Source organism: Phymastichus coffea, unplaced genomic scaffold (genome assembly GCF_024137745.1).
Source record: "Phymastichus coffea isolate CEN01 unplaced genomic scaffold, Cenicafe_Pcof_1.1 PCOF00193, whole genome shotgun sequence".
Taxonomy (NCBI): domain Eukaryota; kingdom Metazoa; phylum Arthropoda; class Insecta; order Hymenoptera; family Eulophidae; genus Phymastichus; species Phymastichus coffea.
Genome location: NW_026707004.1, coordinates 208,652 through 223,241, shown reverse-complemented (window position 1 = coordinate 223,241; position 14,590 = coordinate 208,652). Strand labels below are relative to the sequence as shown.

Genomic DNA, 14,590 nt, shown 5'->3' with positions numbered 1-14,590 from the left:
ACCGACCATCAACATCGAAAGACTTATCCTTTCTACTCTGCTCGCTCGGCAAAGCTCTGACGGTAAGTGGTACCCAATCGCTTTTGATTGTACCTTTGGCGACGCTACTCAATGTAGAGGTTGAACTATCACGCTGAGCTTCACTCGCCGGACGCATCGTCGTCGCCGTCGTCGTTGTTGTCGTCGTGGTCGTCGTCATTGTCATTGTCGTCGTCGTTGTCGTTGTCAAAGTTGGCTCTTCGAATTCGATGTAATACTTGGTCCGACTGTCGTTGCTGTCACCAAGTTTCTTGCCGGTTTCATTGTCATCTTTCAATCCAAAGAAGTTACCTAAAACGCCAAATCACATTTTGAAACCGGCAATGTTGAATAATTTGGCGCGAAAAAAGACGAACCAACCTAGAGGCGGAAAATATTTTGGTCTGTCAGACCTACCGCCGCCCATGAAACTCGGCGTGTACTGCGAGATCAGCGGCAACAAAGTTTGTCGGGCGTATCTCTCGGCCTGCGCCAAAATTCCGGCCAATCTCTCGGGTAAGAATTGCACGGTGAATCCGCGATTCGACGTTGGCGACTCCTCCATGAGCTCGTGCTTCCTGTCCTCCATCGGTATGCTTTTGGCATTGTCATTCCTGGTGCTCCTCGGCCTCAACACCGGTTCCGTTATCTCCGGTAGCCTCAGTGAACGCGCGCTCTCCTTTTTACTCGACGTCGAGTGAATGATCTCTTCCTTCGTCGTCGATTGATCAGACGACGACGACAGCGACGACGACGATGACAGCGACGGTGACGACGTCGACGACGACAACGTCAACAACGACGACGACGACGACGACGACGATGAGGTGACGGCTGGAGCGTGGTCGATTGTGACGGGCCGAGCTAGAGTAACGCCCGAGAAACCTCGGCCACGCTCGGCGAATTCACCGATGTTGTTGCTCTCCACTGAGTTCGAGTTGCCGTCGTTGCTCAGCTCGGCGAGACTCCAGGGACTCGGTGCGCTCTGTAAGAAGGGATGATTTCGCGACTTAGTGGCAAATTATTTAATTTACAGCTGTCGTATATTCGCGTCAAGGAAAACGGGAGCACTGCGCGCAAATATCGATTTATGTAACTTCTCTGCGGAGATAATGCCGATTCTACCTCAGACGCTCGACTCTTTGTAAATGAAACTTGAAGAAAAAGGTGCCGGCAATTGGCACCTCTGCGCGCGCGCGCTAATCAAATCTGTCTTTCGAAGAAGAACGTTGCGAAAAAAAAAATTGGTTTTCTTTTCAGTCGCAGAATCGTGTACCAACCGGATGGACTTTGATGAATTTGTCGGTGAAGTCTTTCTTCGCAGTTGCTAATTTGGCTTGCTCATCGGCTATTTTAATGCTCTGCTCCTTGGTAAATGGTCCTAGACCTTTTTGTGGCACTTCATTTGTGAAACCGTCTTTTCCTGAAAAAGTAAGTCCATGATTGATGAACATTGCTGCGACTGGCAATCAATCTTGAGATTTTAGGCATATCATGAAATTTTTATACATTAATTTCAAAGATTTATATTTACTATCTGCACGTTCTGGCATTGACGAGCAAAGCTTTTCTGACGAAGTAAGTATGTAAAAATAAATGATAATATTTCCTAAAATCTGAAACCACACGCATTCGAAGCATCAAAAGAGTATAACAAGAGTGTATTTTCTACCTGCATTCCTATCATAATTGTGTTCTTTCATAAACGGCCCAATACCCTTCTTATTCTCTTCTTTGATAGGTACGTCCTGTCTAGTACTATTACCATTGTCCTTGTCATTCTGCTCGGGTGGCACGCTACAGTCACCTCGATACAGAGGCAAATAATTTGCTTTACCAGACTCGAGCACGAGACCTCGGCGGCACACCGATTGTATGGCTCCGTAGCTGTCCGTTATCGAGACTTTGTCGACCGACCAGCTTACCAGACCTGATGAGATCCAACCGCTGTATGCAGTGTACTTTATCTGTGGCAAGATTTTTGACAGTTGTAAGTTTGCTTTCGATGAGGCACATTACAACAATGAACTTATATTTAGAATATAACGCTCTCACCTCTATGGCATCTAGATTCGAGAGAGCCGGATGAGGCACGACAATTTTCTGAAGAGTTTTACCGACTAGTAGCTCCTCGTCGTCTTTCTTTGTCATTGTGAAGGTCTCGTTCATCGAGCCATCCGATAGCAGAGTCACCTGTAGCTTGCCGTAACTCTTCACCGGCCTCTCGTGCTTACTATTGTACAGCTTGATCTGCCGAAGAGAGACGACGATCAGATCTGACCGTCGATACAAAGGAGATGACAACAAACGTACCTGATACTGGTGAGCACAAAACGGTTCCTCGTCCCTCGTCAACAGATACAACTGGCCTCTCGCCTGCGACTGATCACTGTAGAATCCCATATCACCGCAAGGCTGATCGGCATGAGTACCGCACGGGAAACAATCGCCTTTCAGCAGTCCGTCGTAGCCTTTCTCGCACGGGAACGCGGGAAATCGACACTTTGGACTCACCGAGTCGGTGAACAACTTGTACGCACGTCGATGGTTGCACAGAGAACGACCTTCCACTGGATTGGCTGCACAATGGAATTTACGGAACTAATACGAGTATATTTCGACTTTCTGTCACTCTCTTTAGCGTGGTCTGACTAATGGATTTATATTGGAAATTAGCGGTAATCGAAATATGAATTTTTACTTTTTTTTATTTTTGTCGTTCGAGGTCAATATTCGCGATAAACATTTATCATTCAAAATGTTAAAGCGATTTCGAAATCGATTTTTATACGTCACGCTCACAAATTAAATTTCACCGAGATCCGACCTGAAAAAAAACTTCAGCGCAAGTCATCATAATAATTATCGCGAATTGCACAAAAATGCAGTCACCCATCATTCAAAAAAAAAAAAAAAAAAGAAAAAACAACATCTCATAAGTCGACCGAAATATTCATAAATAACGATCAAAAGAGAAACAGAAAAAAAAGAATCTATCATATCATGCAAAAGAAGCCACAGCACAAAGTACGACCTACTTTCAAAAAGCCACATGTGGGAGTTTGAGTAAAAGCTGCCGCACAGGAGTACATACGCTGCTTTCTAATCGACTCGACTCGGCTCGCGACACATATCGATCTCGCAATGTTGCGCGTGAAAGTGATCGCCGGGCGATTTACGCGCGCAATGCATCGTATTGGGTAATGCTGCCGATCGGATGAATTATCCCGATAATTGAATTTGAAATTAGGTAACTCCTATGCATACCAGGCGTATCGAATGCGGCAGCTGTCGTTGAGTAACGCATGCATTTTTCTATCCATGGGAAATGTGTAATTTTCAAGGTTTCAACTTACACCAAATGATATCACTGACGGCACCGAGGAAAATGTTGGAGCAACCTGTTTGCATTCTACCACCGTTCGGATAAAAGTCAACGTCGCCCATTGGTTGCCAAGAGCCAAGTCCGCCGAGAATTAGTTGCTCGCCATTGCTGTGAATGACGTCGACGAACTGCGCGTCTGTCTCGTCGAGACGCGCACGTGGATCTTGTGCTTCGAATAATGGACCCGCTGGGTCCAAACCTGCGAGAGAAGTGTTTGCGTGTGTACGTACTTTTTTTTTAAATAAACATCGAGAGACCGAGGTGACCTCGTCGACGTCGAAGCTTTTACTTTTAACGCGCGTGCGGTGTTTTTCCAAGCGAGCACTTCGCGCGCCGGCAAGTGAAAGTATATGTATATGCGTACATACGGCAGCATCGTTAAAACTCGTGTACTAATGAAGAACTCAATTTTCAAGCCTCAATTAGTATCATTCGCCTGCCTTTCTCTCTCTCTCTCTCACTCTTTCTCTGGAATAAGATCGATTGAAATATATTTCAAAACGCACAACATGGTCGACCTTGCGGACTCACGCAACCGGTTAATAAACTCGATTTGCACTTGGTATCACCCCAACTTTCGCGTGGGATAAGTCATTAATAACAATCATAAAATATAGCCGCGCGCATCGGAGTCGGAAGTAGAATCGGTTGAATGAACTAGCGCACGTGCCACGTATGAATTTACGAGACTGAGAATTAAAAAAAAAAGAAAAAATCGCAACGAGAGTTTTCACCAGTGATTTTTCTTTTTCTTTTCGAGGAAGCGTGCGGCCACTTTCGAAAAAGTTTAATTTAACTGCAGATGATGAGACGCGCGTGCGCGATTTTTTCATGACTAAATGGCCGGAAGTAATCGTGACTTGTGTTATTGTATTATAGTAGTTTGATTTTATGGCTTGCGAAAATTATCTGCCGTTGAGCAAGCTGATTTGATCTTAATGCCGTAGTAAAGATGAAATTCTTACGCGTAAAAGCTTTCCACGTGACCAAGCATTCTATCAAGAGAAAACAGTTATGCCCGGGAAGTCGATTCAGCTAATGAAAAGTCGACTGTATGCATCTGAAATTTATGCACATCATTCACCACAAGTCATAGAAACGGCAGAATTTGCATGGAGATGGCTTCGCGCTTTATGCTCCGGCGATAAATGGAGCCGCGGAATGAGTAATTACATGACGCGTACGTTATGACAAAGAAAAATTTTTACGTAAAAACGTCGTTCTCGCGAGCGAATGTCATCGGTCAAGTACAGCAGTAACAGACAGAAATAGACATTTTATGTAACTATACTCGAATCCACATTTATGTTTCTTTGACAAACAGTTTTACGCGTGCTTACGTGGTGAAATAATTTTCTTGAGTTAAAGAAGAAAGCTTATACAAAAAAAAAACATCAGTTTTTTAATACGTATACAAAACTGTTTGGTCACGAACTTACCGGTGATCCTGGACACATTGCCAAGTTCCGCACCGGCAAAGCCAGCCACGTGAGCGCCGAGGCTAAATCCAATGAGATGAATTTTGTCGACGGGCACGTCCAGGCTACGCACGAGTTTGGCAAGTTGACGACCGACCAGCCGCGCGTTCGCCGCAGCTCGCACGTAGTTGGGCACGGCCGAGCCTGGACCCCAGTCCACGCAAACTGCCGGGCGCAACGGGGCGGTAAGTGCGCGTCATCGAAATGTGAACTCCGCGGCGCGCGCTCTTACCTATGTTGCACTCCATGACGGACCTGAGGGCAGCGCGGATCTCGTACACCCAGACTTGATCGCAGCTCGAGCCGAAGCCGTGCACGAGAATCTTGGTCGGCAATTCCGGATCGATCGCGTTGCTCGCCATGCTGCCGATCTCGTCGGCGGGCACTTCCATGGGAATCGAGCGCGCTTTTCTGCTGCCGTAGACGAAAAATCTGCGAAGACGAAACGAGGGTGAGACGAATTTCTAATCCACGGTCAGGCTGTAAAGACATCGAGCGCGAGCGATAAATCAGCGCGAAAGTGCAGCGGCAGGCAGTCGGTCTACCCTCGAAAGCGCCGACCGCGCGAGCTTGGCTCTCGATTGAGAAACGAAATGGAGAGACGCTGCGACCCGTGCGGAATGAATTACCCGCCGCGGCTCGGCTTCGCGAGAAATCCAGCTTAGTCTTGGATATACAGTTAGCCCCCGAAATCCCCGATTTTCCCGCAACGCACCTTGTGCCGACCTCCTTGGGCGGCGACGGCAACATCTCCAGATAACTGAATGGTCCCGTGTCCTCGAAACAGCCGACATCTTCGTAGCAAACCCGCGATATTTCGCGTTTAACGCGATGGCCGTGTCTTGCGCGCTTCTCTTCCCATTCGCTCATCGACTGCACTACCGAGCGGAATATCAATGCGTCGTTACGCTCGTCCAGTGACTCCAATTGCCTGAGAGAGCCCGTCGTCGCCTCGGCATTGTTTACTGCAATTATAAAAACAAAGGGAAAGTTTTAACGTTATGTTTCATAGTCAAATAAATTCGTCGAACGTTTCGTCAAGCATCGTAATTTTCATTTCTTTCTATTCATTTTTCAAATTCTTTATTTCTACATTGTGCAACGAAGCATTAATCTTCGTCGTCGAGCTGAATCTCAAAGTTTTCTCACGCGTCCTTTGCTTTTTCGCCAAAAGCGAAACAAAGCCGCAATGTATTATATCTGTCCGCATCTATCTTAATGTACAATCTGAAGTGGTTCAAAAGATCGTAACGCATGGCTTGATCATGACACAACAGCGCAATGTTATTTCATTGTACTTTTTTCTTCGGTGAAATGCCACGGCGAAAATTTTTCATTTGCAAACCGGACAAAATAAAATTAAATGCAGTGCTCGCGTCCAAGTTCAATTACGAAACATTGCAAGCAAAGTAACGATATTGATTTACCAGATAAACATCGACGTGACGATGTATCGCGCCCGTCGATTAGCTTTAAATGATAGAAATACAGATGTAGAACAGTCTGTAACGCGGAAAAAATCTAAGACAAATCACGATGAAAATTAATTGAGAGTGTTCGTAAGAAATCTCGCGGCGTCAGGTGATTCGTCGCCGTGCCACGCGCACAAGCTCCTCCGAACGGTTCGCGTTAATACACGGGGACATCGCAACCGAAACAATGAACATACATGCTCATCGAAGACTCCGACTCTGGCGCCTTCGGGGCCTTTATAACGGCAAACGACCCCCGTTACGGGCATCGCGCACGGAGGATGACCTCTGTCGCTTACTGGCCGACTGACCGATTGTGCGCATCCAAATCCAAACTCGGAGCCCCCGCTCGCGACTCGACTAACACGATGGTGAGACCGTTACACAGACTTGCGCTATTATTTATCACTTTCTTGCTGGACTCCCGAGTTAACGAGGCGACTGACTCCATTGCAGAATCGTGGGTGTGCTCGATTGCCGCGGCAGGCAAATTGCGCTTAGGATCTGGCGAGCGTACAGATATAGCCGGCAACGTTCGCGCTCGGCATTACGGCAAGTATTACGATCGACAGTGATCGTTCGAAAAACAGATGTACGCGTGTACGCGCAGCCCGAGAGAAAGTTGATTTTCATTGATGGATATCGCGAGCGCCTCTGTCAGAATCGTCAAAAGTGAAAAGGAAAGCGAGAAAATCAAAGGCGCGGAGCTAAAGCGGCGCGCGTGCCGATCGATACGCAGCGCGCATGCAAACGAGAACAAATAAAGGAGAAAGACACAGCCAAACGGGGCCACGCCGAGCGATCGCATTGCAGCAGTGGACGGTAAAGAGAAATAAGAGGAGGCGGGGAGCAGGCCGCGCCGACCGTTATCCAATCTCGATTTCTATGCGCCCCCGAAAACGGCTCCGCGCGTTACGCAAGCGCGACGGCGGCCAGCGCGTTTCTCGTCTCTTCGGCGGATGCGAGTAGCCGCTGCTGTGATTACGGCTTTGCGCAAGCGTGGGAGAAACGTTTGCGCCGAGCGGTTCGATGAAAAATTGGGAAAATTCGCGATAATTTCCCATCGGAGACACTCCGTTGCGAAGAAAAGGTCCGAACGATTGGCGCGCCTTGATGAACGGCCCGACTCGAGCTGACGTTTTCAGAAAGGCGACGCGAAGTTTTCGTTACGATTGCGTAAAGGATACGGGTAGTCCTAGGGAAAACGAATCTGCGTCAGTTACGTAGCGAGAGAGAGAAGAAAGATCGTCTACTCCGTCGTGCCGTTGAAAAAGCTTCTTTCTCCTCGCGTGGCGAGCTTCGGACTTGACGTTTATTTTTAAATACAACGGTACAATGTACTTTTAAAAATACCAAGTTAGTCGTCGCTGCGCCTCAATGGCTACAAATTCAGTAGGCTTCATCTTCGCGTGATAGGGGCAGTTGACGCTCTAAAAGACCTTCCAAGTTATGCGATATGCATGCCACGCGACAACGCTCAAATCGCTTGATTTCGAATTGTCTTGGCGATCCTTACCACATCACCGGGCAATGTCCTCGTGACTGGCGAGCAATTCATCGCGGCAATCACGAACCAAATGCTTCGCACACAGCGTCATGGATGATAATCACCAAGCATCGAACGAGACATTAATTGTTTATCACGGCTAAGATTGCTTACCAGTATCGTTGCGCAACTTCGTTATCATCGTTTATATATACTGATCTTCGTGATCGCTGTGATAAGCAACCGACCTATTTATTACGTGATTCTATGCAACAAATCTATGCACACGACGACCAATTGTTACTTGTTCAATCTGTCGATGTCGGATCTGATCCTTTTGATTTTTGGTATCGCATCGCAAATAAAACTAGTCACCGATTCTGCCAAATTAATGTTTCCTTTTTCTTCTTTCTTAAAATCTGCCTTTCCCTTTCGCATGCATTAATTTATTTATCAATAGTTCGTCAATTCTTTTCCACGGGTGTCGCTTGCTTGATAAGCAATTCGGAAAATAACAATGAGCGCGTCAGCGCTGACGATTACAGCATTTACGGTCGAGCAGTTGTTTCGACATTTGTTATTGCATAATGTCGAAATCATCCCTTCTCTCTCAAGTTTGTCTTACCTGGCAGTTTGGTCACTGAACCCGAGACAACTCATTGCAAATTCAAAAAGAAAGCCATTCCCTACGGTCTGATTGTAGTGCATATATTCTGCTTAATTTGATGGTGTCGAAAATTAGCAGAGCAGAAGACTCCAGTGCAATAAAGCGTCCTCACAGATGGCGACAAGCGCGAAGAAAACTTGGAGGAGATTAGGCGAGTCGAGCGTTCAAATTTCAGATACGTATAACAAAATTAACAAAACGTAAATAACTAAACATAACGCTTTGCCTGTGTTGGGTGCCAATTGCTAGCAACTTATTTTAACTGTATCAATTACGACGTCGAAGTTCACTTGCTATTATGTATACTTATGCAGTATCGGTCTAGCCTTACTGTCTGCTTTCATGAACCCTTTGATCTTCGACATCATGTCAAGTAAATTTCGCAATGCATTTGAAGTAAATATAATAATGGACTTTCTATTTTCCAAGCAATATTTCAAATGAAATATTTGATATTTAAAATCATTTTGTAAGATCCCCCACAGGAAACGTATCCAAAAGTTCACAGCCGCAAATGTATAACAAGCGTTTAGGCGATAATATGACCAATAAAATAGTCTTTAAGCGAATTGTACAGCTGATTTAAATATTAATGACCAGCGTTCGTTCCGTATTATTGTAAATCGGCCATATTAGATCGGAGTGTAAAAGAGCCATTGGCTCAAAGCAATCAACGTACCGTTCATTATAATCTCACAATTGCCGAATTTTATATTCACAAACAGCAATTATTGCAGAATTGTTAGTCTAATTTATTTTTATAATTTTTCAATTTCAGACTACATTCTTATCTTTTTGACATTATTGTGGAATATTTTCGCTCAGACCGGTGAATTTTTATAAGCCCCGAATACAACAGAATTTACAATGAGGACTTTCAAAAAGCCAACAGAGTGCCGTAGTTGCTGGGGATTGGTGTAGAATATTACTGTCCGGACAGTAAAAAAAATTGACAACCTTGTAGAAAAAAGTAACCAACTGGATTGCTACATAATTTAGATTTTTTTTCCTACTGGGAAGAAATGCTGAAATTCTTTACTAGACGCATTCCTCCAATATTGAGATCAATGGCAGCCAAACGTTGATGAAGTAAATTGAAAAGGTTATTTAGTGATTAAGGACTACGTTGAATTTTTATTTGTATATAGGTGCCATGATATAGTAAGTGATTAAAATCTTTTCGTATACGAATAAAAGTAGTTTAGAAATCTATCATTTTATCAATCTCTTAAAGAGCTGCTTAACTTATTTGATTCGTATTCGGTAGAGTCATCAGCAATGCATATTAATTTCTCCATAAAGTAAATAAAGAGACTGCTTTTGATCGTAAATAATGATGGTCATAAACAATGCATCTAATACTTTCTGCATTGTTGCCACTGAAAAACTGAATACATCCAATAGTTCGTAGCGTGACGATTTGTTTGCAGGTCTTAAAAATTATAAAATCAATTACTCAACGTAGATAGAGACAAAGTGCTGACTGCTATTGACATGTATAGGATCACGATTGGACTATTTTTGATATTGCATGTTAAAAATTTACGCGTACAACCAGCGGCTACTGTCTGTTCAACTTGCCAGTATCTGACCTTTCACTTCCGATTTTTGGGGACCCTACTTAACTTCCCTCCATGTGCTATCGACAATTATAAATCCAGTTATATATAGTATCGTGCTTAAGAAATTCCGTGATGCTTTCACGGTACGAGTATTCATAGCCGGTCGACCAGTTTCTTAGTAGAATTTCCTCGTATTAACGAAAAGCGCTATTCCGACCAATATTAAGCTATGCGTAAAACAATTAGTGTAGCACCTCTGCTAGGATCCATTTAGGCAATTTTTAATTTCGGACTACGATTTGTTCTTTCTGACGTCTGTGGGACACCCCCGCTCAGACCCCCACGATTTATTTTTGTAAGCTTCGAACGTAGCAGAATTTACTGCGAGAACTTCCAAAAAGTCATCATAGCTCAGTAGTCGCTAGTTTATCCGCGAGTCAACATTGAAGTGCTCTGTAAAATCTTAGTTTTTAATAGCTTCGCGTGCAAATTAAAGTTCTGTATGCTTTCTGACGGATTCAATTTATATAGAGAAAAAATATGAATACCAATTGGTGTGAAATGTTTTGGTGTTACTTTTTTTGGAAATTGCCACAAAAAGTCAACGTGAATACTTGATGTAAGTCGCAATTTGGAATTTCATTTGACGCTGATGATCGCAAGATCAGTGACTCGGAGAAAAGTACATAAAAGATTATACAGCGATTCAGGCGTGCTTGGATTTTCTACTCTAGTAGATCACCGAGCAAACATTTTTTGTAACAATTGAGTTGGATTACATAATACCAAGAGAGAAGCTGTTTGTTAGGATCACTAGGTTATAACAAATGAAATGATGACGAACGTGGACAGGTGGAGCGATACGTACAATATCGTTGAAAATAACACCACCTTACTCAGTATAACCGAGAATACGACTTACGACCCATGGCTAATAGGAGTATTTATAAGTGACTTCGCCTCGCCGTTCGTGAAAGAAGGAGTCACTATCACGGTCTACACGTGCATCTTCGTGATTGGATTGCTGTTCAACGTGCTTGTCTGTCTCGTTATTTCATGCAGAAAGTCCATGCGCACGACCACCGGCTGCTACATCCTCAACTTGGCAATATCCGACATTTTGCTCGTGATCGTCGGCGCCCCGGACGAGGCGTACGACCAAATCTTCCATTTCTCTCAAGTGCGTGAGCTTTGCCGGCGCACCTCGCTGCGCGCAGATTAACAATGCTTGCTTATTCGAAGGTATCGAACGGCGACACCGGCTGCTTGCTTCGGACTTGGGCCGGCGAAACGTCAGCCTCGGTTTCCACCATGATCGTCACGGCGTTCACGGTGGAACGGTACCTCGCCGTTTGCCATCCCTTCGTGGCCTACGTGATGTCGGACGTGTCGAGAGTGATAAAGCTGATAATCGTCATCTGGGTGGTCGCCTTGCTGTCCTCCCTACCTCTGGCGTGGCAGGCCGACTTCTTCCGATACGATCTCGACAGCGGCGACGAGACTGGCAGCTGCTTTTTCAACGTCAAACTCTCGCCTTACCCCATGGACATCTCGACGATGGTGTTCTTCATTGTGCCGATGACCATCATAACTGTGATGCACATACTCATCGGGATAAAGCTTCTGGAGGCCGCTCGAATGAGGTGCAATGGGAGGCAGATTCGCGTTCACGCCGCAGACTCCACTAACAAGGCCCTAAAGCTGCTAGGTAAGCTCGAAACCCAGCCTTCGCATCGACATTGCAATAAAATCAACATTGACGTTCGCGCAGTGGCGATAGTCGTGGCGTTCTTTCTGTGCTGGGCGCCAGTTCGCATGCAGCGATGGATATACATTCACTTCTTGCATTTACACGAGGAGAAATACTGGTACTTCTCGTTGCTGCCGTTTTACGCTCGAATTTTCTGCTTGCTATCCTCCATTATAAATCCGGTTATTTACAGTATTATGTCGAAAAAATTCCGCGGAGCGTTCATGGTAAGGATTAGATTTCATTTGCTGGATCGACGCCAGCCAACTGACCTCGAGCAACAGTTGTTCTGTTGTGACTAACGTTTGATTGATTTCTCAACAGGATTTATTCGTTAGAAGCGTCTGTTGGAAGAAGCTTCGTAGAGACAAGGCCAATCCAAATATCGCAGAATCTGGGAACGGCCATGCGTCGTATAACATCAGATCAATGCAAAGCATTGTGGACATTAATCAACGTTTTTGCTCCATATAAAGATAATCAATTATAATTAAACTTCGTTCTTATTCCTTGAATACCCTCTTGTTCTTTCAAATTATTACGATTCCGCTTATGCGTGACTGTTGCAAATTATGCTGACTACTTTATTAAAACTTGCACGCCAGATTTATCATCAGCGTTTAGATGGCAATGTAAATTAAAAGTTAGATGTTCATGGCAAAATCTCTACCACAATTAAAACACTCAACGGAAGCGTTCGTGCTAACGTTCGATTGCAAGCACCAAAAGTGGTAGACCGATAAACATCATTGTGCAGCTGTAATTCTCGCGTACCGCAGCGGGCCATTAATTGTGAAGCTCTATTTTTGAAAAAAAAGAACCGAGAAGAGGTGTAGTATTAGCCTTAAAAAAAACAGCAACAGAAGTTACCCGTGGTAATTATTGTCTTGCGAAATACTGTAGAAACGTGTCGCAACATTCAGTTCAATAACCCTGTCATTTCGACTCCGAATGCGGCCTACACTGCGCGATCCTGATGCCTACATCTCGCCGCGAAGGGTTACACGTACGTAAGTGCACGTCCTAAAACTGTCTCGCTCGAGAAATATATATATTAATTTTTCGCCGGGTCGTGAGAACGCGGAATCACGAAACTCTATGATTTAACATTTCTCGAAAATCTCGCAGCGTTTACCTGCAGCTCATTCAGCAAAAATAGAAAAAGAGCCGTGCGCCTCTTCGTCGACAACTCGGTTTTACCTTACTTGTCGCCAAAACGCGTAATCTTAATAAGCATCTTTGTCAAAACACAGCGGCGCTCTACTTTTGGCATATTTACGCGTATAAAAAAAAGAAAATACAGCCAATTACGGGCGCCATGACCTGCGACCCAGTTTCCTATTCTGTTCTCCGACGGATTCCGCGACACTCCACTTGCCATCGATGTCAATGGCGCGCGACGAGCCGCCGCGCTCTTGCCATCCTCGTGGATCCTTGTTCGTCTCCCCCTCCCCCCCCTTTTTCGGCAGAAGAAACGTCAATTTGCATTGTGGGACACATGCCGAGAGACAATCACGGAAAAACGGGAACACTGTAAGTCAGCGTGACGCTCTGTGTTCAGTCGAGAGGATGCAGAATTTGAGATTGCGATACGGCAAAAAATTAAATGTACACTACCCATCGCAAAATCAAATTTCTCGTCGTAAACTTGAGAAGTGAGTTTCGTTGTTGGATCGATGTTCATCTGCATCATTTATATTAATGTCACTATTATATTTTGAAAGAAACATAGCTTCTGTCCGATCTAAATGTATTGCTTTTACTTGAAACTAGATGATCGTTAAGTGGACAAAAATGTGAAAAAGCGCTGATAACTACATGCAATATTATTACTTCTTAGAAAATCTTATGAAAAATGATATTTTTCTTTTAAGCTTTCTATTTATCGTTATCGTTAGCCGTTCGACGCATTGATCGATAATCGAGAAACTAAAGAGAGGAAAAAAAGAGAATACACGCGCTCTCACGATTTTCCCAGCGCTTAGAATGAAATTGGCGGTAGTCGCATCGGTTGTTCGGTAACATCGCTGCGATACCAGAAAAAAAAAAACAGGAGGAATCCTGTAACGTATTGCCTCGTAAACCATACTTTAATCGAAGAAAGAGAGAAAAAAAACGGTAAATCATCCGAGTACACATTCCTGACGCTGAAAGCACGAATTTTACTTTCTCCATTTGCGCTCTCGCGACCGCAACGAAAACATAAAGCAAATAGCGTCGTGGTATAACTTTGGAGTATGATTGCGATCCGCTGTCCATTATAGGCGAATCAATCGCGCGACTTTCTCACTTTTTCCGAGCGCTCACTTGACCTTTTCTACGAAATCGAAATCGCGACTCGTAAAAAATATAAAATACACGGTAAAAGGTCCCCATGTACCCGGCCGCGCGCGTCACATCCAAGGTGAAAACCACGCGACGTACGCCGCGTAAGAGTCAATATTTGATCCGCCAAATTACACACACGTACGTCGAAGGAAGATAGCCTTTCGACTGGCCTTAGGTGCGGCCTGTGCCTAATAAACCGTCGTTCAGACAAATCGGCCTGGAAACGATCGGAACCCGCGTGCAATCTTTCGCCAAGTGGCACTTCACACGAGGCAAGCGTTTTAATCGTTAAAATAAAAATAAAAAGAACGCCTAGTCTCACCTTGAGAGGCGTGAAAGAGGATCGTCTTCCTTTTTCCGGACGACGCGCGATGTGTATTAGGAAAACCGCCTATACCAGTCAATGGAACGATACGACGAGAAATAAATATTGGAAGCATAAAT

General features: G+C 44.6%; 1 protein-coding gene across 1 annotated transcript in view; it reads right to left on the bottom strand.

Annotated features, from left to right (window-relative positions):
• The window catches only part of LOC131673749 (uncharacterized), a 29,884-nt gene that overhangs the window by 944 nt on the left and 14,350 nt on the right, over window positions 1-14,590 (bottom strand). The window contains exons 2-11 of the mRNA XM_058952004.1: window positions 5,597-5,846; window positions 5,114-5,313; window positions 4,843-5,046; window positions 3,375-3,602; window positions 2,332-2,597; window positions 2,074-2,268; window positions 1,691-1,985; window positions 1,299-1,441; window positions 400-1,003; window positions 7-330 (exon numbers count right to left, since the gene is read on the bottom strand). Of these exons, the coding sequence (XP_058807987.1) occupies window positions 7-330; window positions 400-1,003; window positions 1,299-1,441; window positions 1,691-1,985; window positions 2,074-2,268; window positions 2,332-2,597; window positions 3,375-3,602; window positions 4,843-5,046; window positions 5,114-5,313; window positions 5,597-5,846 (2,709 nt within the window). The remainder of the gene's footprint in view (window positions 1-6; window positions 331-399; window positions 1,004-1,298; window positions 1,442-1,690; window positions 1,986-2,073; window positions 2,269-2,331; window positions 2,598-3,374; window positions 3,603-4,842; window positions 5,047-5,113; window positions 5,314-5,596; window positions 5,847-14,590) is intronic.